The sequence below is a fragment of the Rhinichthys klamathensis genome, unplaced genomic scaffold (assembly GCF_029890125.1).
Source record: "Rhinichthys klamathensis goyatoka isolate OS25496 unplaced genomic scaffold, OSU_Roscu_1.1 h1tg000221l_1, whole genome shotgun sequence".
Classification (NCBI taxonomy): domain Eukaryota; kingdom Metazoa; phylum Chordata; class Actinopteri; order Cypriniformes; family Leuciscidae; genus Rhinichthys; species Rhinichthys klamathensis.
This window is the reverse complement of record NW_026606745.1, coordinates 1,497,533-1,525,454: the sequence shown is the minus strand read 5'-3', so window position 1 is coordinate 1,525,454 and position 27,922 is coordinate 1,497,533. Positions and strand designations below refer to the sequence as shown.

At 38.4% G+C, this 27,922-nt stretch overlaps 1 protein-coding gene across 1 annotated transcript; it reads right to left on the bottom strand.

Moving 5' to 3' along the window:
- Nucleotides 1–90: 90 nt before the first annotated feature.
- hif1ab (hypoxia inducible factor 1 subunit alpha b) lies at nucleotides 91–27,922 on the bottom strand. The gene is made up of 15 exons (XM_056264455.1): nucleotides 27,601–27,922; nucleotides 16,551–16,741; nucleotides 11,371–11,516; nucleotides 11,200–11,284; nucleotides 10,996–11,105; nucleotides 10,483–10,685; nucleotides 9,832–9,938; nucleotides 9,550–9,697; nucleotides 7,638–7,894; nucleotides 5,280–5,506; nucleotides 5,025–5,147; nucleotides 4,603–4,934; nucleotides 4,310–4,397; nucleotides 3,937–4,054; nucleotides 91–468 (listed from the first exon to the last, which is right to left on the bottom strand). Exons 1-15 carry the CDS (start codon nucleotides 27,630–27,632, stop codon nucleotides 314–316), a joined length of 2,322 nt encoding a protein of 773 aa, XP_056120430.1. The 5' UTR covers nucleotides 27,633–27,922; the 3' UTR covers nucleotides 91–313.

The window sequence follows — 27,922 nt, the reverse complement described above, 5'->3', positions numbered from 1 at the left end:
ATTGCACGCATCTGTGTCGGGGCAAGTTGTGCATTTCACATTAAGGCTCTTAACTCTTGTGATGCCACTGTAAAGTTACATTACGCTTCTCTACACACTGGGATGGATGGACTCCCTCTGGGCTCCTCTTCGCATCACTGACGGGATCAATAGAAGGTGCAGGTCATTTATTACATTTTTAAAACACTGGGGTTTATAGAGAATAAATGGGGTTCGGAATAAAAGGAGACATATGGAGGCAGATTTCAGGGATCGTGGGGGTCAAGGGGCGAGAGAGGGATGCAATGTCCAGAATGGCTAAACACAGCAGAGTTCAGTTGACTTGGTCCAGAGCACGCAGGAGCTCCTCTCCCTGGAGCAGATGATGGCGGTCCTGCACAGGAGCGTTGACTTCGCAGTCATAACGTGTTAGCTGAGGCAGCCCGCCGCTGCTCTCTAAAGAACTGCACAACAGACGACTGGCCACATCTACAGTCAGAGAGGAAAGAATACAAACTGATATACTGACAACTGTATAACAACACGCTAAGATTCAAAGGAAAATTCTCGAGTGTTACCTTCAAATAAAAATATTTGCCATACTAAATATACGTCTTTTTTTTTCAACAAATATCTTGATATTTAACACTAGAACGGCCACGGCGGTCATTTTGACCGTTTTGAATTTTATATCTGCAATAACTTTGTTAAAAAAATAAATAAAATCCTGCTGGTACCTGACTTTTCCTACAAGTGTCTGTATTTTCATTTAAAATGTTTTTAATATAAATTACACATAAGGCAAAAAAAACAAATGAACATATTTACCTATTTCGGCCATATTGACCGCACTGAATTTCGCGGTATTCTTTTGTTACATTTCTCGCGGTTGACCTTTGTCTATTAGGAAATAATCAGAAGATTCAATTGGAAAATGACAGATATGTTTATTGAGAGCTGGTCAGATGCTGGGAGAGTTAAGGTGTGTAAATGTCCGGTATGAAGCCCTTGGCAGCACAGGGACGCTGCGTGTAGAACCATGGAGTGCTGAACACGGGATAACACACGGAAAACAGATACAGGCAGGGAACAAACACGCAGGAAAAATCCACAACGATCTGACAAAGACTAGGCGACAACAGTGACACTTAGGCCCAGTCCCAATTCTCACTTGAGCCCTAAGGCCTTCCTGGAAGTAGACACTTGTTGAAAGTGCACTTAGCGGAGTAAGTGCGCAAGGGCCCAAAGCTGTGAAGAGCAGAATTGGGACAGTTTTGCACACGTCACTTCTGTTGTGATCAGGAGAGCAAACACCATTCATTTGGCTAATGTGTGTGCTGCTTATAATAGCTGTAACATGACACAATCCTTTGAATGAAAAAAATAATCTTTTTTTACTCTTAGCTACCAACCTTTCTGTTAATGTTATTAATATTAAAACAGTTTTGGGCTAAGATAAATTGTGATTGGGGTTTACCTGAGCTTATACTGCCTTACCGTATTCACAGCGATTCGAAATGCAATTTTAATTATGTTATTATGGAAATTGATATATGAAATTCTTCCCATCCCATACATGAAAAAATACATGACGTGTTGGTGAAATATTATATATAGGCTAAGGCTATATTAAAAGTCTTACATAGGCTATATGAAATAAAATGACACAACCCTGTCTCTTTTTGTTAAATTTCAGTTTTATTGATCAATAATAGCCATTATTAAATTATAAGTAGCCTAAAAAGTATAAGAAGCTATATAAGTCAAGAAATAAAGCAAGTTAAAAGATTCAGTCAAACATAAGTCAACAGGCTAACGTTACAACATTACAGTTAAATAGCATAAATATATAAAGTTATGAAACTTCACTTTGCCCTCAGCCAAAACGATTTGCCAGGGAACAAATCATAGATTACTGAGACCAAAGATCGCCCGTTAGATATACACAAGCCGATTTATAGCTCATGTTTAACCACTAGACACAGAGCCCGCGGGAAACGTCAGAATGACTAGCCGAGGTAAGGCTGTTCCAGGCGGGGTATATGAGCGCTGTGCGCCCGCTGATCCCTGGAACTCCGAAAAAGTCCGATCAAAATTTTAAATAGGCGCTATCTTTATAAACAAACCACAGATTTGAGCTTTAAACAACTATATTCTCGACTGAAAAACTCTTAAAACTACATTTCGTGACACGATAACACTAATATTTTTAAATTTCGCGGCCTTGAAAAACACTTCACCATACCGGCTTCCTTTATCTTCGGAGTTTCCGCTCCCGAACAGCACCATAGCAACCATTCTCCCCCATTGGTTAGCTGTTCGAAACGTCACAACACTACAAGGATTCTGGGTAATATCCCACAGCAAAGTGAGGTCTGATGCGCACTTGCGAAAGGGGTGCATTAAGTGCCCTTATGATCACCCCTGAAGAACACTATTAGAGGATCGGGACACCCTACGGTCTTGCACCCCTTAGCGAGAACGCGCATTGAGGGGCACAAGGGCGCAAGTGCGGGTATTGGGACAGGGCCTAAAAAGGGTCGAATGCTGATCAGTTGCAGCTGGCGCGTTGATCAGAGCGGGGGCGTGCTGATCAGCTGCAATGATCAGCGACCACACACACACACACACACACACACAACAAGACGAGAAAGGAGACAGCGAATTCATAAACCGTGACATTGTCTCTCTCACTGTCAAAAGAATATCTAAATAAGATACTTTTAGTTGTTATTATCTTGTTCTGAGTTATGTTGAATGGATATGGAAATATAGCTATCTGTTGTGAATATGTGATAATTACGGGCTACTGATATTATTATTTATAAATGTATAATTCAACTTTTTTTAAATGTACAGTTTGGTGTTGTTTTGTTTTTAAAAGATATCCTAATACAATAAATGCATTAATCTCTCAATTGGGTATTTATCATTAAAGATATAGAGATTGCAATCTAACGGTCAAAATGACCGCTTGTGGCAGTTCTAGTAGTTATGGAATTCTGGCACTTCTAGTGTTAAATCATGATCATGAATATGGCTTTCGTCATCTTGGTTACACAATACCGCTTTTGATAACATTTTGAAATAAAACACGTTTTAATACATAAACTGCTTTTTTTTTTTTTACCTACATGTATGTAAATAATTAAAGTGCATATTAAACCAGCGGGGCATAATATATTTATTTAATTGAATAGCAGCCTTTGTGAATTAATAACAGCAGTATGCTATATAATGATCTAAATGGTTTTAATATATAGTGTAGCCTTAGAAAAAGGTCTAATAATGTATTTATGCTTATTAGACCTTTTTCTAAGGCTGCACTATATATTAAAACCATTTAGATCATAGTATAGGCGGTTCATGGATTCCCGTCTGTGGAAGGCGCCACTTCCGGTATTTTGCTGGTTCCTCGACACTGGTATTTGTTTTTAAATCGACTACTCAAATTTTGTCGTGGAATCGTGACAGCCCTACTTATAACTGTGTATACACACCAAAATAGTATTGTTTTTATTAGTAGAGCGCATTTAAAGTCACCATGATGATGGTGGACCAAAATGGACCATTCCTATATTTTACAGAATGTTGTTTATTATAAATAATTTATCCGTGCATTATTACTTTTTTTCAAACGTATGTGCACTCGTAATCGTTAAATCAAAAATATCAACCTCCCCTCCACCTCCTAATGATGTTGTTCTCTTCATGATGCATGTCTCGTGGGCTAAATATCCACCACAGCTGACTGCAAACTGGCAACTTCCTACGATCCAATCATTTCCCGAAGGACGAAATCAAGTCTCACCCTACATTTTTTTCTCATTCCAAAGGCCATTTTACTCTTATATATGTCACAATAGGGAACAAAAAGACTAATCGCAACTTCCGTTTCATGCCGACTTTAAAATTCCACAAAATAGATGGTACAATGATGATGGTCTCGTCACTCACCAGAGGGCAGTATAAGAATGGTTTTGTTCCCCCCGAGCACACTCGATCCTTTAACTTCTACAACCTTTGCCCTTTTTCCAGGCTCTATAGCACTGTCCACACTCTGAAGCAAAGCACCCTGCGGGAAATAGTAGAGTGGCCATTAGCATGGGTGTTACATAGAAAACAGATCTCAAAAAGATCACTTATTCATCAGCCATGTTTCCCTTTAAGTTAAAAATACATGCAAAAAAAAAAAAAAAAAAAAACTGGAATATATAGTGCATAAAACAATTTAATGTAATGTAATGTAAATAATATTTAACAAAATAAAGTACTTTTATATATGCATCTTTACATACAATCGGTGTATAAAATCTAATAACATACTGACCAGTCCAACAGCCTCAGAAAGAGATGTCACTTCCAGCTTTCTCTTACGTTGGACATTCTGGATGGCTAACATCTTTGGAGACAGCTCTCTGAGAAATTGGAGCAACGGACAGAAGATCAGATAATCTACAATTAATTTCATCAAAAAGTAAGTCCAAAGCTCTTATGCTCATGATAGAACTGTTTTGGCTCGACTCCAATCTACTTGCAGTTTAATACGGATCAGCTATCCGATCCCTGTGCAAATCGATTGTTAATGATGCCAGCAGGCAGTTGTGCCAACGAGAGCTTTACCTGTTATTGAGCTGATTGCTGCTCTGTGGGGTGGGGGATCGAGCCGGGGAAGTGTCCCGACTGCCGCTGAAGGGCGAGACAGGAGCGCTGCACACCTCCTGCAGCTGATGCAGAGGTGAAGGGGCCTGTGATGATGGGTCCTGTGTCACTGCGCTGCTGGAGGAAGAGGCTGGAGATGCAGGTGAGGGTAAGGGCTGGAACAGGGAGCTCATGGCTGAAACAGAGAGAGAGCTGGAGGGGAGCGGATCCAGTGGAGAGGGGATGCGCAGCTGGAAGTCATCATCCATTGGGATGTATGGAGCCAGCATTTCTAGGTCGAGATCCCCCATGGCCTAGAGGTCACAGAAATGCGTGTTGTGAAGTTTATGCAAATGCATAAATGACCACAGAGAGAGAGAGAGATATGGCAGATAAAGGTTTACCTGGGAGGAAAAGGGGGTCTTTGCTTCGTTATCAATAGCAAACAGTTTTTCAACCAGGTCCAGTTTGAATTCAGAACTGATGTCGGAGTCCACTTGGAAACAGTAATCCATGGGGCTGTTGGGCTAAGAACAAAAAATAGCTCAAGTAAGTCTTTGAGAGTCACAGAATCTCATTAGCCCTTAAAAAGAAGCAATCATTTTGAAATGAATAACAATACCAGCTTAAATAAAAGCAAGTGTTTAATTTGTCTTTACCCCCGAGGAGATGAGTCCAGATGTGGAGAGTTTGTTTGTGGAGTCTGGAACACAATCAGAGGCAGAGCTGAAAGGGAAGTCCTCTGCTCCGGACTCTAGTTTGGACAGAACTGGGCTGGAGTCACTGGGTGTCAGAGCAGACAGACTGATGGGCAGTTTCTCACTGCTGGAGGGCAGCATGACATCATTGTAGAGGGGCACCTCCTTCAGCGGCTGCATGTCAGAGTCTGGAGGGAATTGAATACTGTTAATTATTATTGGTAGAAGACCAAGGAAACAATTCATTATTTCATTTCTTACAAAAATAAGATTATGAATCCATATTTCTCAAAGTCTAAGAGGATTAGGTAATGTCTTTGTACATGTTTCTGACTTTAAAAGATTAAAAAGCTGTTGAGAAAACACATTTGGTCATGTAATGGTACACTACCATTCAAAAGGTTTGGGGTCAGTAAGATATTTTTGGGGGAAATAACTTGGACTTTTACACTGTTACAAAAGATTTCTACAAATAAATGCTGTTGTTTAATGTTTTCGAAATTGATAAGAAATGTTTCTTGAGCACCAAACATCAACATATTGGAATGATTTCTGAAGGATCATGTGACACTGAAGACTGGAGTAATAGCTGTGGAAAATTCAGCTTTGTCATCACAGGAGTTAATTACATTTTAAGTACATATTAAAATAGAAAACAGTTATTTTATTTAAATTAAAATAATATGTCATAATATTACTGTCAAATAAATACAGCCTTGAGAAACCATAACTGCATAAGCGACTTCTTTCAAAGACATCACAAAATAACCTCAAACTTTTGAATGGCAGTATATGTACACATGTCAGTGTCAGACACTGTTGTCACCAACTAGCTGTCGATCGCAAATATGCGTTCTTCAAATTCTGGTTGTCTTATGCTACGTTCACACCGGACGCGAATAGCGCGTCAGGCGCGAGTGATTTCAATGTTAAGTCAATGCAAAGACGCGTTACGCGAGTAAAAAATTCCTGCGGCGCGAATGAGGCGTAGAGCGCGGCGCGGTAGACGCGAATACGCCTCATTCGCGCGTCAAGTTCGCGCGAATGGCGCGAATTGAAGCGTCTGGCGCGGAAGCGCGAACGCGAATGATTTAGTTAGTGCTATTTGTGCATTCACGCGTTTGACGCGAATTCGCGTCTGCCGCCCGAGTTGAAAAATTTGAACTTCTGCGTCAATTCGCGCCGCGTTAACCAATCAGGAGCCTGCTTGCTGCTGTCACGTGGTGAAGTGAAAGTTTGATATTTTAATAAATTATTTTGTAATATTACTAAAATGTCTGGTGTGGTTCTAATGCACAACAAAGCAAATCTTTCACATATAAACTCGATTTTAATATATGAGAGATAGTACTCATTTTGTATTGAATGCTATTTATTCCATATCTATTTTAGATTATATGAAACATTATTATTTTAATGTAAAAACAACAAACACATAGTGTATAATAAATAAAAAAAATCACAGGACAGGTTTCACTTTTGGAGGCTGGCTCCATTTATTATCAAATAAATGTGCGGGCGAGGGTGAACCTCGCGCCGGGCTGTAGAGCGCGGGCTCGTCAGGCAGCGACCACTCGAGGCCGAGGCTTTACACGGCCTACGGTGTCCTCGTCAGCGTCCTCACCGTTAGGTCCACCAAACCTAGCTCCTGGAACAAATGGTGAAACTCCTGAAGCCCTCCGGAGGGTCTGGTGGACCCGAGTACAGCGACGATGTCCCCTACGCAGCTGTTTCTGCTCTCCAGAGCATATACGAGCGGTGACTCTCTCGAATAATGCTAATGCTAATGCTCGATAAACATCTAAAAAGATGGCCGCCGACGGGTTTCGAAACTTTCGCCTCTGACGCGCGTAAATTTCGCTTCAAACTTTTGTTTTTACGCGCGTCAATTTCGCCATTGACACGCGAATTAACACAAAGTGGTCAAGCGTCAAACTAGACGCGGTAGACGCGAATTTGACGCGCTATTCGCGTCCGGTGTGAACGTAGCATTACAGTACTTGTGGGCTGCACAATGTCACTAACCATATATCATTAATGTAATTTTATTTTGACAATTACACTTTTTTAAACTCTAAAAACAAACATTGTGGAGGGGAAGCATTCATACAAGTTGCATGAATATCATCTATGGCTAAACGAGATGAGAAAAGTTAAAATGAATATAAATATAATAAACACTTTGGCTCTTTGCTCAAGTTGACTTGAACCGCCAGCTCTCAATAAAAGCGAATTACCTCCGATTATTGCAAGTTGCTGTCAAAGTGAGCAAAGCTTAATCTGTTCCATTAAAAAATGTAACCATCCACCAGAAAGCACCTGAGTTGTTGAAGTCCAAAGAGATGATGGTGTCTCCTGCTGCAGGCGCCAACACAGTGAGGGCCTCAGGCTCCGCTTTTAGCTTCTCATAAAGGTCAGAGCTCTCCACGGGACACTTGAGGCTATCTGGCTTGAAGAGTTTGAGCATGTCCACATGTCCATCCACATCTTTCAATTCCTGGCTCTCTTTCTCTACAGCCTTGGGCTCTGTCATGGTCTGCTGCAGTGACAGGACAACGTCCCCCTCCACAATGCCACTGACGGGACAGAACAGTTCAGTTAGAAATATGATCACAGATGCACTTTGGTTTTTTATAAAAATGCCGATCCACTTAAAACAGGGTTCCTGCACACTTTTGAAAGTCAAATTTAAGGCTTTTTAAGACCTTTTTAAGACCTTAAGAAATCAAAATTAATACCGTACATTAGGGCTGTGCAGTATTGACAAATATATCTTGATATTTTCAACGTTTTGTTGATAATAATTAAGATGATATTTTACTGATTGTGTTTTTGTGCTGGTGCCATGGCTGGTTTAGGTCTGTTGTTGACAGCTGACTCACGAAGATATTCATATTTTTCATATTCTATGCAGTGGTCGGTTCACAGCAGTGACAGAAATTAATATTTTGATTAAGGGGCAATATTTGCCACCTTAAATTGATTTTTTCAGGGGCATTTTCACCTATATATGGACATTTTTTCTAAACTTATTTAGAGTTATGCATCACCTTTAATGTCAAATACTATCATTCAAATTAAATTACAGTAATTATACAATAATACTTAATTATATAATAATCATACAGTACCACTGTTACCAGTCAAATTAAATCATTCAATCAAAATCCATCTTTGCAGTGCAGAGGTGACAGAAGCGGCATCAGAAGTGGCATTAATATATTTACACTCTGCATTTACATTTACAACTGCATAAATAAAGCTATGAGATATATATTTTAAATCAATATTCAATATTTAAATATGAAATGATTTCTAATTTTAACGTTTTATTTAAAGGGTACTTTAAATATGAAACCGCAGCGGCAAATCAGTCTTAATAAGTGAGTTGAGGGAGTCATTCATTCAACCGATTCGTTCAAATGGCTGATTCATTCGGGAAAGAAGCAAGTGATTCGTTCAAAACGCGGATTTCAGTCAAGAAATCATTGCTGTCGGTTGCATTGAGACTCTGCTACGGTTTCATTTTGAAATTATAGTCGGCGAAATAAAGGTAAAACAAACAATATTAACAATATTGTGTCTAAAAAGTAGTTTCAATGTTAACTTATTGTTAATTTAACAGTTGTATAACATAAATATCACACTTGGAATCGTGCACGGGAAAACGGCACTCTTTCTGATGTGATATTCTAATATAAGAACATAATATGATACAAATATAAGACAAAAACTAATTTGGGGACATACCTGCACACATCACGCAGTGAAAGCACGAGACAAATGCGATGTCAGCTCGCAGTGCCTCGTACATTGTTAAAACAATGATTTCAATTTCATAATAGACAATACACATCGCAAACCATACGCACATAAAGAATGAACTTACAACTGAACTGACATTTACGACCTTTCTTCTCTTTCTCTCCTCTCGCGTGCAGGAGACAGTTACTGCCGCGACTCGTGAGTGATGCGAAATGTCACGTGAACTAGCAAATCCACAAAGATAGAATAATAAATAAATAAAAATACGTACGCTAATTAGATGGTTTTAATTTGGAAAGCTTTTAGATATGTCTAAGTCAACGTGTCATCTAAAATTTAAGACCTTTCATAAGTAAAAATAAGACTTTATAAGACTTTTTATGGTCTTAAATTTTAAAAATCTAATTTAAGACTTTTTAAGGATCCGCGGGAACCCTGTTAAAATGAAACCAAACTGGATCTGTACCTGAGAACGTAGTTGACGCACACAATGCACTGTGGCTGTGAATTCTTGGGGTTGTAGATAACGGTGGCCTGAGTCTCCACCCAAACAAAACCACCTTTCTTAGCCATCATGCGGTACTGGCTTGTGGTAGCCTGGCCCTTAGCGAACACTGGAAAAAAATAACATTCTCCAATTAGAATTATTTCACAAGACAGCAGTTTTGCATGTTGAAGTAAAACCTCTAACATGATCAGGTAGACATTGTCACCTGTTCTAAATTAGTATCTAAATCCAGATACTCACGGTTTTGATGTGTCTTGGTGAGGTGATCTGAATCCAGGGCATGATAGTATTCGTACACTGACCTGTTCAGCAGATCATCCGGCTCATATCCCATCAGCTCTGTGATCCTTTGGGAAAGAGTCAGAATGAGATGATTGTGTGTGAATTTACTAAACTACATACTAAAACATTTCATTTAATGGTTAGTTAATAGTTTTAGGTAAGAATAACAACAACACTGCTCAAAACAAAACAGTTCTGCATTTCTAGCTACTACGAAGGCGAGTCACTGTAACAGCTTCACGGTTAGCAGAGGCTTAAAATAAAACAATGGCTTCTGCCACTAGGTGGCATTAATTACATTCGTAAAAGTACAGAATGCAGGCTTTTGTTCTTTGCCATGCTAGACCAGTTCTGCAGCATTGCTTTTATACAAAGAGATGTAAACAACTCGTAGGTATGAACATTCATTGCTAGGTATAGATACCATCAAGGTAAACCCAAACACAAAAAGAAAAGACAAATGTGAAGTGGGGAAGGCAAAACCATTTACACGAAAACAAAATAAAGGGAAGAAAGAAAAGATGATGTCTGCCAATCTGTCTATCACCTAATCTGGGGGAAATTTGTTTGTAGTTTTGTGTATGTAAGTCATTACATCTCTCTGCTAACCTTTCATCACAGTACGAGAACTTCATGTCCAGAGTGTGACGGCTAAGGAAGGTCTTGCTGTCCAGAGGCACCTCGATGTTTGAGGGATGAGGAATGGGCTCACAGATGAGCACAAGGTAAGTCAGAGGGGGCTCTTTAAAGCCAGAGTCTCCCGAACTCTCGCTGCGCTCCTGCAAACGGACATGACCAGCGCAGTGAAGAACCTGTAGCAGGAGAGAGAAGGGCGAAACTATTGCAGTCCATTTATAGCAAGTCAGACATGCATAAAAATAATTTAAAGGATGCTCTATGCACAATAGGATTCAAGCCAGTTTCCTTTCCTTCTTCCTCGTTACATTTTGTGTATTCTTGTTTAAGAACCATTTAAAATCAAGTCAGGGAAATACAATCTTATCTTCTAAAACAAAGACCTAAAAATCTACCAGGAAAAGGTAAAGCTAAAGGGGAAAACCATATATAAGCTGTGGCTACTAAGAGATTAGTGAGAAAACTGCATCAATTCAGACATCTCACCTTCCACGTAGCAGACTTGATATTGACAGTACGTCCTCTGCTAGTGAGTGTGCACTTCATACGCAGGAAGAAGCTGCGCTCTGTGTTTTGTTCCTTGGTCTTTTTGGATCCTAAACAAGGACAAAGAATTCAGAGAATGCATTTGTTATTAATCGCTGATGCATTTATCTGCAGATAAAAAAAAATGACCAATGCATGACTCACCCATCCTATGGACCAGCATCTCTCTCAACTCCTCATGGTCACATGGGTGTGAAAATTCAAAGACGCTGTGACCGGTCAGATCGAACTGAGAGAATAGAGTGCAGAGATAGTTAGCTACACCATAAGCTTTAAATATAAACAGCAGAGGATAAAATGTTAACATCTGGCTACCTGTGTAAGGCCCATGCTCTTGCTGACATTCTCAGAGAGATAAACCATGTCTCCATCCTCAGATAGGACCATGAGGAAACCCTCCAGGGCCTTCAGATAAAAGCCGTTCAACTGACTCTCCAGCTCATTTTCTTTCTCTGTGTCATCTGCACAGTCAAACAACAGCAATCTAACCATGTAAAGTCATAGTGGCACATTATGCCTTTACACACTCCAAAATATGACACCTTTACAGTTACACCAACAGGATGCATATTAGTACATAAAATGTACATGCCAGTACTGTAATGCACCCATGAGGGGAAGATAAGGTACATGTTAATACCTAAAGGGGGCACTATAGTACCTAGCATTAATATGTACTCTTGAGAGGTAGATAAGTTACACAGAATCTAAAGGGTGCATGCATACTGGTACTAATAGGCAGGCACCCGTACATAAAGCACATAATAGGGCTGCAGTTGGTGTGGAAAAAATTAAATTGCATTATTTTGTGTTAACTTACAATTTGGCAATAACAATAACTATTATTAATATTATTATTACAACTAAATAAAAAAAATATTAGACAATATCCTAATCATTTGTTAACAACATGCATTCACTACTTTAATGAGCTCATTGTTTTCTGCCTTTAATGCAATGTTGGCTAACTGTGTAATTTTTATGTACATTTCTGAAATGCATAATTAGACACAGTCACCTCTAATAGCAGATCACTCTAAATTGTAATGTAGACATGCATTTTCTTTAAAGCTGCTTTGAAACTATGTATTGTGAAAAGTGCTATACAAAAAATGTGAATTGAAAATAATAAATACTACTATTGTAATATTTTACTAAACAATTAAAATTTTACTAAACAATTACGTTAGTTCATGCATAACACATTAACAATGAGCAAGAACTACATTTGCAACAGAAGTTATTATTATTTGTTAAAAAATAATTCTTTTTTAAAATACAACTGCTAGTTAATGTTTCATAAATGTTGAAATTAAAATGAACTAACATCAATAAAAGCACTAGAAGTGTTTTTCATTGTCAGTTTATTAATTAACTAATGTTAAATAATGGTGCCTTAATGTAAAGTGTGACTGAACAATAAAGAATCAGATTTTTATTCAACCAATATTACCTAGGGGATGTTGTAGTCCAGATTAAAATGTCAAAATGTTTAAGTTTGAAAATAAATATCTTTAAGTATTTGGTGCTGTGATGAACACCATTGCAAATACAATGCAACATTTTTTACACATTTCAATACTGTAGTAGCGCAGCTGCTTTGTTTACGGGGTTAACCACTGCATTTCTGCTGTTCCATCAACGCCTCTGCTGTCAGAGAGTGAATGTGCATTTTCATTCAGCGCATCTCGTTCACTCGTTCCGCCATGTGCTTCTCATGCGTGTTGGGCTTGTTAACATCAGTCCGTGCATTCCTTTTTGAAACAGCATTCAGCAGTGTTGTGCATTTTAAACCGTTGATGGGTAAAGTATTCTTAAAATGCACTCAAAAAATGTGAATAATTAGCAATAAATAATGATTCACCGTATTTTTAAGTTCCCACGATAACAATATTGTGCATGTTCATTATCGTGATATATCATATTACAGATAGGGGTGTGCCGGTTTCAGAATTGGTGATGACGGTTATGACGCGAGTCAAATGTGACGGTTCGTAACATAACCGTCGTCGTGGTTTTGATACATTTCCATTAAATGTATCACACAGTAAACAAATCCTTAACAAACAAAACAAACAAACAAACGTTGCAATGAACGTGCTTTGTTTTAAATAAATCACACACAGTAAACAAAACCTTAACGAAAAAACTTTGGAATGAACTTTGCAATTTGGACGCGCAAACTGCGTGCAGGTGCGGTGAGACGTGCATGCTCGGGCAGATTCGGCTTTGAAGTTGGTCATCCTCGGACGCGGCGCCGCGCGCGCTGTTACAAAAAAAAGCCGTGCACACAGCCAAGCCAAATGGGGTCTTGCCGGTCTTGCGCACCGAACGCGTCATTTTTGCTGCGCTCACCTTTGCGCTCGTGCGGACGCGTCGAGTAGCCTATAAACAAGGCTTTACTCCGTGTCAGCGCGCGCTCTGATCGGTAAAGTTTAGACAGACCTCTCCCGAATCATCTCCAGCAGTAGCAGCCTCCGTTTCCCTCTTAAGCTGATATTAGTATTTAAACATTCTCTATGATAAAAAATGTTTGTAAAAAAATATTTTAATAGCACGGTTTTGGCGGTTATAGAGTTCTAATGACGGTGTTCAACTATAACCGTCGGTCTCACGGTTATATAATAACCGTCACACCCCTAATTACAGAATACCGGCACATGTCGGCACATTATACCCGACCCAAACTCAGAGCAGAAGCAGATGAGCAGCATTTACTGCAAACAGTCTCTCTGAGACACTGAAAACACCAGATCATAAGCTGCTTGTGTGTAAAGGAACACAGTGCCGCCCTTTACAGGCTGAACGATTAATCGAAATCGAATCGCGATTAGAAACGTTGCGATTAGCTAATGGCAAAAGTCTGCGATGTGGATGCGATATGAAAAATATGTCCCAGAGCAAAAGCATGACTGTCCTCTTTATGTGTCAGTCTTACTAACCAACTGAGTGAGTGCACCTCTGTTCTACCCCAAAGAAGCTACTGGATAGAAATTAGTGTTCATTTGGTTAATTAAATCTATGACAAAAGATGTTCGTTGACAAACTTTTTTCCATGACTAAGACAAGACGAAGACGAGACGACACCAACGCCATTAAACGATAACTGTGACTAAATAAACATGCAATATCGTTGACGAAAAAATACAAGACTAAATGTGGTTAAAAATAAACTTAACCAAAAGCACTCGTTGTTTTTGAGCATTCATGCGTGCGGTTGCCAGATTTCAACTATTTAAATCCCCAAATCAGAGCTTTTCTGTTTAAAGAACGTTTTCTACCCGGTGTTTTACTTAATCTTTGCAATCTGGCAACCATGCGCACGCGCTCTCTAACCTGCCGTTTAGCGATCTCCATTCTACATTTGAGATGTTCTGCTTAAATGAAAGTGTCATTCAGTCGGTCTGTGTTCTGTCAGAAGCTGCTTGCGCTGTTTGCTGCGACTAAATCTGTGATTGAACCTTTTCAGTGATGAACTGCAATAAATCCTAACATGGATCTCGACTATAGCCAATTGATTGTGAATCGATTGCTGAATAACTGCACTTATGCCGCTCTGTATGACAATAGGTAGTCTTTTTAGTCTTTTTAGTCTTAGTCTTTTTTGCTGTAGTTTTAATAGAAAAACATTAAAGTAATTTGGATTTATTGGATTACTAGCAATTTCACTGTTTTAATTTTTGAGAGAAGTTTCTTGTTTTACCAGTAGTTGTGATAAATAGCCTATAATAAATCAGAAAACTAGATGAGGTCAAATAAACCATGTGTATGGGTTGACATTCTCTTGATTTGTGCTTAAAAGTGAAAGTGCAATAATTCGGATGAAATACATTTGACACAGGACTAAGACAAAATAAAAAGCTGACAAAATGAACACTAACAGAAAGGTACATAGCATCTGCTAGACTACAAGGTAGTGGAGGGGTCTAAAGTTAAAGGCATGTTGTACTCCTTTAATTTAGAGTGTGTGCTGCACACTATTTAGAATATTGAGCTGAATCTTGACTTCACAAAATGAAATCGTAAATCAAATCGCAATATCTGTCAGAAAAATCGCCAGGGCCTGAATTTCGTTTTGGAAAATGGGGGGGAAATCCCCCCTTAGATGATTCTCATGGGGGGGATTTTTTTTTGTTTGAGGGGGAGAAAGGGGGGGGCATTTTTTCCAAACAAAATTATTACATTTATCTTGCCTAAATGTTTGCGCTCATTGCATTTTTACAATGGGGTAATATTGTTGTTAAGAATTTACACATCACAAGGAAGCTTGATTTTAATTGTTTAATTAAATTTTAAAAAGTAGCACAAATAAATACAATGGAATAAAGATACAAATAAAGATAATTAAAGAGAAAAGTTTTTCAATGAGTCTAACACTATTCAAATACAGAAACTGAATAAAGTAATCAAATGGAAAATAACACTGGGTAGTATTTTAAGTCCAGAATAAATTAAATACATAGACTATTAATTCTGATTCCTTTAACTTAAAGCTATCTTTTGTTGTTTTGACAACAAAATTAATGACAGACACATATGGCTTCCGTCACTTTAAGAGCTAGTGCACGGATCCTGTGTTCATTATACTGGCATGCGTTTTATGCTTAGGCCTATTAAAGACAAAACCGACTATGTTTAGAGTATAGACTACTCACAAAGACCGAAATTGACAATTTTGCGTGTTAAAGCAATATAATCCGCGAAAAATAGTTACTGGCCAGCTGTTTTTGAGGCGGATTTTCTATGAATGTGCGCATAGAGAAAATTATCTCTCAGAGAGCGCGCGAGCACTGATTAGTTTAAAATCGCTTGAATGTTTAAACTGGTAAGACTTAAAAAGACTTCAGTCACGATGCACTGCTGGCCCGATTGTGCAAGTGAATATTCCGTCATGTCCCGACCTTACAGTCTATGGTCCCGACTCCAAAACGCGAGTGTGTATTATCGCCGCAGCGCTTGATGCCTGCCTTGCACAACACATTATGAGAGAAGAGATAGAAGAGCGCGCGGCACCGCTGAACACTCACGCTGTTTGTGAAATTGCGTCTGGCAGATAGTTGTTAAAATAATGATTTTATTTTATTATCTGTGTGGATTATGATTGCGGGAATTTCCCGCATTATAAATGGGAGACCTGCGGGAATGATTAGAATTATGCGCAATACCCGCAATCCCGCGCCGAAATTCGAGCCCTGATCGCAATTAAATATTTTCCCCAAATCGCACAGCCCTAGTGTATATTTAATTACATCGTGGTTTAAAATCGGGCTTGGCCATAATCATGATCTTGGTTTGATTTAGATCAATCATGCAGCCCTAGTACATATTATATCTAAAAGGTACAAATTAGTACTAATATGCACCCTCTGAGGACTGCAGATTGTACTTCCCTCCTTGCTTCATGTTTATAGTATCTCCAAGGTTTTGAATCCGTTTTGCATGCGGTGTAAATTTTATGCGCCTCTAGATACAAATATTCATATCAGCGAACTGACCAGAGATGAGCAGCTTCCTCATGCGCAGATAGCTAATGGCCAGCCTCATGATGGAGGCTTTGTCCAGGTGGGAGGTGACATTGTGTGGCAGGGGAAGCTGGTGCGCTAACTCGTAGAACACCTCGGACTCCTTTCCCCTGCGAGATCGCGCTGCATCCCTGGACTTCTCCTTCCTGCGCTCCGAGCTCACCCTGGAAAAATAAGGGAGGAGATTGCGGCATTAGTTTGGCTCTGTGTTTGTGAAAAGAGAGACATCCTGCGCTAGTGCTCGAGGACAGCAACAAGGACTACTTTTTTTTTTAAATCTCTCATTTGCATGGCATCAAAACTGGCAGCGTCAAAGGACAGACAGATAGTCTCAATGTGACTGGTGAAAGGGGTGTGGAGTGTGGACACAGTGTGAGAGACACAGTTACAGCCCTTGGAGGTCAGCCAACGGTGGTAAATGTTGTCGTGTCAGACAATTTTCAGATTTCCCAGCATAAACTTTTCAGTGCCCTACAAGGAACAAACTTTAACACACAAATAAGCCATAAAACATCTGGTCTTACAAACAAGCAAGGTCAGGATTTGGACAATAAACAGTTCATGGCCAGAAAATAGACCCTTTCCTAACAAATAGGTCACCATGAAAAAGTTTTCTGCTAAAATGAGTGTCCATCTCATCATGATTTCTAAAGAAGCATATCTATTACCCTTGGGACCTAGCCTACAAGACAGACTCCCACATATTTAACAAGTGTTTCAGTTAAATGCAAGAATGGGGGGCTCTAAAAAAAACAAGCCAAACTATGGGCAACAAAGAGCAACTAGGCTTTGCAATGCACACCCTTTAACAAAAGTCCCCTTACACACCAATACCCTCAGGTGTTCATTTATGATTTATTGTTATAGAAAGTTGTTCACTGTTAACAAAAGCTGCAATGAAACTAAGGAAAATTGACTAAATCCCGAATAAACTCGTCTTTTCTTAATTCTTTTAGAATTTTATAGGAAACTTGAAGGTAAAACAAAGAAGAAAAAAGTCTATTAAGGCCTATTATCATACTCTAGGTCTGACGTCACTTTGTAGGCCAACCTGCAGTTAGCATCACACTGGTTCCCTCGACAAAACCCAATAGGATTTTCCCATAGGCTTTTGGATTATCGCAAAAAAACAAGCTCTGTGATCAACAAAAGTTTATGATTGCACATTTTGTCCATCAAGATAAGTTTCACAGATTAACACAACTTTCACAAATTTTGAAGCCTAAATGCAGTCGCAAGAAGTAAAAAGCTAAAGGTAGGCTATAAACGGACTACACCACGGTCGCTCGACTTCAATATCATCACCAAGCTTCCGACAACTCTTTCAGTTTTTATCTTTAAAAAAAAATTCCAGAAAGTTTGAGTTAGAATAGATTATATGAGCAAAAATATAAGCATACCGAGGCTGTAAAAGCAAACTGAGTTTCTCCTCGACAGTAGGGCTGGGTATTGGCAAGGGCCTCCCGATACGATACATATCACGATACATGGGTCACGATACGATATATCACAATATGATACAATACGATAAATATTGCAATAATTTTTTTTTAAATCAAAAATGTAAACAAAAAAAATAGAGCTGAATATACAACTTGCTATGTACCACCTGGGGTATTCAGGCATGTTTATCACATTATATTGATAACTCAGCAGACAAAAAAAAACGTATATTCCAATTTATTCGCAAAGGTATAGCATTGTACAGCTGAACAGTGAACACACTGAAATCTAGGAAGTGCATATCACTAAAAACTAAAAATGTAGATGCCACAAATTATATAAAAATAAAGTACATCAAGTAAACAAAATTTATAAAACTGAAATAGTATGTTGTAACTTGTAAATAAAAAAAGTGCAGTGCATTAAGTAAATGTACATAAACTCATAAATTATTACATTTTAAGTTTCCAATGTGAGTAACTTTACTCTTTTTAAACTTTTTGTGTTTGTAACTTTTTGCGTGGTGTCTTGTTAAGCCTGGAACACACCAAGCCAGTTTTTGTGCGTCGGCCAACTAAGTTTCCTTGATGTCGGCTGAAATTGGTCCTCGTCGGCTTTGTTTCGGCCGATTCGACGTGTTGAATCGGCGTCGGGCCGACGGTGAAAGAGGGAACTCTGATTGGCTGTTCAGCTTAGTGAAAGAGTCAATGCACGAGAATAATAGCAAAACAGCGAGCAAAGAAGTAAAAACTCTACAGATAGAAGGCTGTTCTTACGTCATCTTACCTGAGTGTTCCTTGGCGAATATTTCAATATTAACACGAGCAGAGTGGAATAAAGAAAGTTTAGCAGGATTTATATTTAAAACGGTAAGCACGCACTGCTTTGTATATGGTTTGGTTATCTGCACCCGGCAGCGTCGGTTTCCCTTTTTGAATGACAAATATATCTGCAGAAATAGACAGTTGTCTCATTTACACGCAGGCGCAGAACGCGCATTCTAGCTGACAGTCGGCAGTAGTTCTCTCGGTGTGTTCAAGTGCAGCTTTTTACCCCGACGCGAGGCGACAACACAGTCGGCTTTCATCAGCGCTAGTTTGTCGGTGTCGGCTTGGTGTGTTCCAGGCTTTAGGTGAAAACAAAATTTGGTTGTGTTTCCTGAAAATTTAATTGTAGCCAGGCAAAGTTTACAAATGGCATTGTTTTTATCTAGTTCATTACTGCCCGATTTACTTTTAAAACCAAAGTGCTTCCACACGTCGGCTATTAGGCGTTTTTAAATTTTCCGCCATTTTCTCACTCCCCCTTACTTCTGAGACATTGGCCGTATATGAGAGACAACTGGACGCGTCACGGAGGCCGGTGTCTGCGCGCGCGAGAGAGACAGGTGTTTGTGCGCGAGAGAGACCGGTATCGATACACTATCATGAAAAAAAAATATCGCGATAGTTAGCTGTATATCGATATTTTTGCACAGCCCTACTCGACAGTCTCTGTAGTCCCATTTAGCTACTCGTTAACAACGACCTTTTTCAAGACACTTAACAGCTTAAAAAAAGTCACGAGTGGGGTAATGCTGATGTATTTTATGTCATAGAATTAAACGTGAAAGTGTCTTGAGCTTGAATTAGATGGTTAGTATTAAGTTAGTATTTTCTGCATGAATTATGAACAGAATGAAAATTATTTTTGAATTTTGAATTTCAAAATATTGTCTGGCCAATAATAAATAAAAAATGCTTTTATGATGCATGATATATTGGCCACCATATCTCAAACAGCTTTCAGAGCCATCCGAGCAACTCGTGAATGATCTCCAGGGATATATAAGGCTGCTGTCACTTTAAGAGCTAGTGCAAGGATTACCGTTTCGTTTTCCTTATCAACTGTTTGTTTACTTAAGACATAACTGACTGTGTTTACGACGATTCTTGACAAGAATAGGAATTTTGACACAATTTTGTGTTTTTGACCGGTAAAGCAATATAATCCGCGAAAAAGAACTCAGTCGTGTTACTCGCAAGCTGTTTGTGAGGTGGCTTATGTATGTGCACAGAGAAAACCATCTTTCAGAGAGCATGCGAGTAATGAATAGGCTAGTTTAAAATCGCTTGAATGTTTAAATTGGTAAGACTTAAAAATATGTGCAAGTGATAAATGCATGGGCATTCATAACGGTGCGCAGCAGAGCGAACAGCGAACGTTTTCAATTAATTCCCATGGAAGTTGAGCTAATAAGAGTCTAAAATACATTAGGGGAAGCTCTTAAATAGGTCAAAGTGTTTTTTTAAAGTATTGAATCAAAAATAATTGTTATGAATTTGCAAAAAATGCTTCTGACTTTTACTGAAGACAAGCAAATAGTGAAATGACCAATGAGGATTCTCCGCAACTGCCAACAAATCTACATAGGCCTATTCCCCATAATAGCTCCAAGGTCAAAGCAGCAATGAGAAACAATGAGCAGGCCTTGTGTCAACTGTCAAAGCCATGCAAGACAAAGGAAGGAAAACGGTTAAGACAGCCTAGTGACTTGGCAGGAAAAAACATAATCTTGAGACAGAAGGCTCCCATCCTCCCTATCAAAGCGGAAATCATTTGGCCAGAAACAGAGGAAAACCCTTGTGCACAGTAGGGCTGGGAAAAAAATCGATTTGATTTAAAAATCGAGTTGGTAGGTCAAATCGATTCATATTTTCAAAAAATCGATTTTTTTTCTCCCCCTCTTCAGTATAGCGTACATACATTTTGCATTGGCCAAATCTTCCTTCAGTGTTTCCGTAGCACGCTCCCTGCGGCGCAGTTCGGGTACGACAGTCAACACGATGAAACTCTCTCTAAGATGATTAAATGTTACTATTATTATACTTCATCGGTAGATAAAGGTCTATGGTTTCGCATAAAACAACTTTATATTACTGGACTTTATTGCTGTAATCATGTTACTTTCTACCGGGTGTCTGTTAGATCACAAAACTAGAGTAGAGTCAGAGCACTATGCGAATTGTTCTTCACGCGCACAGTAACTGAAATTTAAAACTGTTAAAAGAAAAGGCTCAATAAACGATTGCATAGATAGATACTGTATAATACACGACGCATCAATATGTATTTCCTTTGTGCTTTGAACTTTTCAATGCGCGCTGTGACTCCATGTTGCTTCAAGCGCATCATTCTGCGCTCGGGATGCGCATAAGCGCTGTGTGCCGCACTGTATTGGAGCCTTTCATAATACTTTTGCGCAATGAAAGATTATTAATAGCCTTTCTTGTTCTGTCCTATCTATCATATGTTGCTGCCTCATTAAACAGCTGTGCTATACATTTAAAACATGTCTCAATTTTATAGTAGACTAGGCTATATAATATTTGATCTTTGAATTGATTTGTTATCTTGTTTTTCATGAATGTATTTTACAACAATACAAAGAGCAATGTGTAACATTTTACCAGATTTAGTGCTCTTATTTGTTCCCCACTAAATGTTTTTTTCACTAAATGTTCAGATTTTGTACAATTATTGTGCACTTGCGATTTTTCTAGACTAAATTTTACTGCTGAATTATCCACTAATCTAGTATATAATAGCATTTTTGTAGGGATGCACGATGATATCGGGACAACATCGGTATCGGCCGATAAAAGCTTAAAATGACCATCATCGGCATCGGCCGATATGAATATTTCTGCCGATGAGTCTTGCCGATAGGGTGGCGTGTTTCCTATGCGCACGTGACGACCGTGAACGAAGCATGAGCGCCAGCAACTTAAACTTCCAACTAGGGGTGCGCGTCTCACGGTTTTTGATCGTGGACGATTAAAATGTCTCCACGATCTGCTTTTGAAGAAAAATCATAGTATTGTGCATTCTATCAGTTCAATTCTGGCGCCTTCATCTCAACATACTGTACAACGCGACGTACATTTACATCACATGTAAACGCAGAGGTAGAGTTACACTCACGGGACACTGCAATTCACAAAAGTTCATTGTTTGCATGTGCGTCAAAGTCTTGCTAGGTAAACATGTCATTCACGTGCTGATGCGCTGTTTTAACATCCGCTTTTCTGAGCGCGTACACGCGACGCTCACAGGAACTAAAAGCCTGTCACAGCGCCTGCATACTGGACTAATCTTTCGAGTCTTATTGCGCTGATACTGTCAAATACACACAAGGTTTACATAAACAAAGTTGGTTATGTCTAAAGTGAAAGCAAACAGAGAAAATCTGCTTGTCAAATGCGTGTATATTAGACGCGTCGCGTTACTCGCGTGCAGTTCTTAAAGAGACAGTAATAATATTCTGCCGCTTGTCTTTAAAGAGATACTGCACCCAGAAATAAAAATTCTGTCTATCTAATGTTGTTTCAAACCTGGATTCATTTCTTTCTTGTGCTTAAATATACTATGGAAGTCACTGGAGTACAGCAACTGTTTGGTTAGCCACATTCTTCCAAATAACTTTTATAATTTCAACAGAAGAAAGAAACTTGAGAGAGTAAATGATGACAATTTAAATTTTTGGGAGAACTATCCCGTTAATGTTAATAAAACAACAAAACACAGAGGAAATCACTCACTGCTCTTGACTGAGAACATTAATAGAAGCTTTAATAAGCTTTTTTTGCACTTAAAAAAAAATACAAATATATCGATATCGGCATCGGGCAAAATTAGTTTGAAAATATCGGCATATCGAATATCGGCCAAAATCCTATATCGTGCATCCCTACATTTTTGTCATAGATTATGATCATATATTTTTTGGATTTGTTGTTTTTATTTATAATGAAGTTGTCTGTATTAAGTAGATTGTGTTTAACACACAAACGAGTGATTATCAGTTCAACACACAGAGTTATAGAAATTCTACTTGATTTAAAAAAAAAAATCAAATCGAATCGTAAATCGAGTTTTTTATAAAAAAAAAAATTTAAATCGCAGATTTTTTTTAGGGAAAAAAAAAAATCGCCCAGCTCTAGTACACAGGAGATGTTCATATGCACATTTCATTGCAGTTTTCAGCCTGTTTGTGTCTGTGCGCAGTACATGGTTGTCTTTTATTATTAAGAAGTCCATATATGGAACTTACATATGTCTACATTTCTGACTGTTTTCATAGTAGCTGGAAGACCCCTTTGGCAAAGGAAAGCTTTTTAACTTAACTGTAAATGCATAAGTATGAGGTTGCATTGTATGGTTTTAAAACACAATACGAAGAGAACAATACAATAGTTTCCTTTGAAACAGGTGTTTCTCATCATGATGACAAGATGGCAAATAAAGCAAACTGATAATAACCTTGCGTCATGTTCTGATACGGCATTTGTTGTTGATGCAAATTTAATTTGCTGTATTCTCTCTGTCTATTTGCCAAAGCAATCACCAGCTTCTCATGTTTATAATGACTGGTAAAACTTAATTGCCCATTTGATTTCTTTTTTAATTAAAGTACCCTACCCATGTGAATCGCAAGCCCAGTCAATCCTCTACAATGCAAGTAAATCACTTGCATATGGAGCTAAATTTTCATGCTAGGCAACTAAATAATGTCTATCATCATTAGCCATTGGCTAATAAAATGTTAGATTTCACCCGCCAGTGTTTGAGTTGGAGGCTAAGTGTAAGTTTAACACATATTTTCACTCGCTGAACACTCTGACTGAGCACTTGAGAGTTTCATACTATTCCAATTCATCTCGATGGATGCGCAGCATATTTGATGCAACGTTAAACTCTAGTGTGAATTTACACGCTATATGTAAATTATACTCTTTGTTGTATTTTCCTGTTAAAATAACTAAGTTCAGTCTTTAAGCAAGCAAAAGCCACTGCCGATTTCTTCGGTAGTGGGCGGAACTAACGCGCAAATTGAAATTTCATTGGCTAGCACTCACCTATTACTGTCCCCGTTTTAATCAGTTTGAGCGAATGCAGACAACGTTGAGTGATTAATATTCATTAGCCCATCATCAGCTAATCAGACCGTAGCGCATTTTATATTGTTATTTTTTTTACAGAAGTTTTGACAAAAAAAATGACAACAAATAAATCTGTTAAATCTGCTTCTATTGCATAGAACTGAATAAAGAATAATACATTGTTATTCAACATTATTTTAACATTATTAACATGTCAACAAATTAACATATTAACGCATGAGATACATATTTTTCAGTTTAACGCGTAAAAAAATATTTGATGCAATTAACGCTGCATCCATTTTTTTTCCTCGATCATCCTTTGGCTAGCGCGTCAATATATGAACACACTCTTATACATGCAAATGCTTTTGAACCATTCAAGCGCGATAAGACACAAGAGAGAATGCAGTGCAGTACTGGCACGCGTCTGTGAATCTCCTGTCGGTGTGACACACACGGCTCGTGCGCATAGAAAGCATGTGGCATAAATCAAATGAGTTAAATGAAGTCTTAAATTAAAGTAAAGAGTTGAGAAAATATGTGTCAGATGTGTGTGCAAACTCTTGCCTGACAAAACGGTTGTGGAAGATTTGGTTTCAAACTAGTGAAATGTAAAAGTGCCTATTTAAGCGAGTTTGTCATTGTACTGTTTTGTTGTTGTTTTTCATTAAGATTAATAATGAACCCACCATTCAAGCAATTGCAGCCCCCGAATTGCCACTAATAAAATCCACACAGGAGATCATTATGGTGTGTGTCCACTGGTGCGAAGCGAGCAGAGCAAGCGTTTTCAGTTCATTCCTATGGAAGTTCCAGAGCTTCCAGAGGAATTAATTGAAAACGCTCGCACACTCAGCTCTGCGCCAGTGGACACGCACCGTACAGTAAAAGCGAGGTGGAAAAAGAGGGGAAAACTCCTCACCTTCACATCTCTAACTGAGATCAAGAAAGGACCCCGAGCTGCGACTCGAACTCAGGTCGCCCGAAGCACACCCAAACTCTCTCGAAGCACTGCAAGACTATCAGCTCTGACAGTCAGAACATATTTAAATGGTATAATATAGACAGAAAAAAAGTCAGAATTGCGAGATATAAATTAGCACACCTGAGGAAAAAAAGTCTGAAGATATAAGATATTGTGAGATATAAATTGGCAATTCTAAGGAAAAAAGTCAGAATTGTGAGATATAAATTCACAATTCTGACTTTTTTCCTTAGAATTGCCAATTTATCTCACAATTCTGACTTTTTTCCTTAGAATTGACAGTTTATTCTTGCAATTCTGACTTTATAACACGCAATTGCGACTTCATAATGCAAATTACTGACTAGTTGGTATGGAAGATATACAGGTTTCTTTGTACGCCCTAACTGCTCAGCATACTGTAGGCCTTTATGGTGTATAACGTATATTAGGCCTAATCCTACCAACCATAAGAACAGGGCTTTTGAGGTCCTAAAAATACCTTGTTGACCACTAATCAGTAAACCAAAAATGATGCCAGTCTAAAAGGTGGTCTGTTTTATGATATGATTCCCAGTCGAATTGGACTCATATAGAGATCACATATAAGACCTTGAGACACAATGACTGAATCAATAGACATCCCTTTGACCCGAGGATTTTAAAAACATACAAAAAAGGGCTGGGCTGTGTGGCCAAAAAAATTATAGTTTATAATTAAACATTATTTCTAACATTTATCGTTTTATCGAGGAAAATTACATCACGATAATAATTATCGTTTTAATGCCCAGCCCTTCTCCAAAACAAGAAAATATGATAAGAGGGACCCATTTTAATATTCAAACTGATAGAGGACTTGCAGCTGTCTTGCCACAAGACTGGGCAGGAAGTTGCATTGACGTCAATGCTGAGAGTGATTAAGATTTGAGAGAAGAGCATGTAGTTGCTTGAACTTGGATGCCAACCAAACTTATGTCAGGAAAATATTGCCACTGAAAACAGGGTATTATTCACTTTATATGGGGCCTATCACACAGTATTGGTTTAACTAAAAAATAAAAAATGAGATTATGTTCAAAAAATCTGGGTCAAATTGACACTAATAGGATTGAATACTATCCACCAAAAATCAAATTATGAGTATGACTAAAAACAGCAAACCTTTAACATTAATATTCCTTCACACATTACAAAAAAAAATATTAATAATATAATTAATATTATAAAGAGCACTGTAGCTACTTTTGAACTTTAAAAAAAAACTGTTTAACATTTTAAACAGAAGAAACATGAAAAAGCAGTTCTGTGTGCTATTTCTGAAGCTCAAACAATAGAGCAAGTTGCAAGCAATACCAAGATCATGAGATTTCCAACGAACTGAATGATGTAATGCAGTGTAAGTTTCTTTGGATAAAAGCATCTTCCAAATGAATAAAATATAAAGAGGGTAGATATGAAAGACTAATATATATATATATATATATATATATCCCCCAAAAAAGTTTATTAAGGGTCCGTACAGTTGGATCTAATGATGAGATATCAAAATCTTAATAGAAATGTTGTACACACATTCCACGACACTTTGCAGCCATGTTAATGAACCTAAATGAGGAAAAGTAACAATATTATATCTATATAAATCATAAGTTCATCAACCAGTACATCAAAAAGGGTCAAATTGACACCATAACATAAAATAAATGGTGGCACACTGTGACTGGATCTTAGCTTAACTACTTCACTAGTACAGAAAAACAATGCAACTATTTCCAGACTTAGCAATGAGAACACTTCTTTCCATCTCATCTAAAATTTGAGCCCACACTGATGACAGGCCTGACAAAGAATAAGACACTGTCAGCAGAACCCAAGGATGAATTCCAGCTTCCAGTCCTATATCAACAAATATGCCAGACGAGCTGGCTGAACGAGGGCAACGAGTTAGTGTGACCCTTGGGGTCAAGTGGTTTGAGGGGTGAAGAAGGGATCAATCATATTACTAGCACATGCCTCTTTTATCTCACAAATAAACGGCATCAAAACATTCAGAGCTTAAGTACACAATACCAAGTACAAACCACTGAACTAAGAACAAAGATTATACCATTTACCTTCTCCTCTAGTATAATAGACGTATATTAACTTTACAGCTGTCTGATCATTTCACTATGGGAAAAGAAGCGGAGCATGTATTTTGTGCTTATTGCAGGCATTCATTTGACATTAGTGCTCAAAGATGTATATGCCTAACGTATATAATCAGCTTGTTTATGCACTCCCAATGAAACTGAAATATGTCTATACTAATACAACTAATATATAAACTCTTTACGGTTTAAGCCATAAATCAGTTAGCATAAGTTACCGCTAACAGTTATTACTTTATTAGCCTATTTCCCTATTTCCACAGACAGACACTCTGCTACCTCAAATTAAGCCAAATATTGCGTTACAAATCATCAAATATAACTCTTTATTTTTTTGTAAAGTATTTAATAGGCTTTTAAAAACAAATAAGTTAGCCGGCATGAGCGCTTTAAACTTGCTCAGAAATGTTAGGTTTGCCATCCAACACAAAATGGCGACACATTCGGTGTGACGAAGATCTGTCTGTCTGTTATCTACATAGACATAACAAAATCCGCTCAGCAACCACTTTCTATAAAACAGAAACGGGAATCCCTACCTTTTCTTTTCAGTGACAACTCCAGTATCCATTCCTGGGTAAAACCACTCACTATGTGTTAGGTTTTTCCAAACCGCGAGGCCAGAAAATCAAGGACGTGGCCACCTCTTGCTAACAAATAAAAATGTCTCTAAAATAAAACGAGCAAACGCGATAAAATTATCCACTTCGAGTCCGGTATGTTGTGTTGAAAGCGTCAGAACGGTAGAGATCAACCCTCCGGTTCGCTGAAGGTCAAATCATTTGTCTGGCACCCAATCGGTGCAGCTTCTGGTCGGTACAAAGAGTTAGCCGTGCCTCCTACTACTCTCTCTATGTGGCT

Excerpts from the sequence above, each read along its gene's own strand:
- hif1ab (XM_056264455.1), bottom strand. The coding sequence starts at position 27,632 with ATGGATACTGGAGTTGTCACTGAAAAGAAAAG. Across the intron at positions 9,698-9,831 it reads CACCAAGACACATCAAAACC|TGTTCGCTAAGGGCCAGGCT; the intron begins GTGAGTATCTGG and ends ATTTTTTTCCAG. Across the intron at positions 5,148-5,279 it reads CTGGACTCATCTCCTCGGGG|CCCAACAGCCCCATGGATTA; the intron begins GTAAAGACAAAT and ends TTTTGTTCTTAG.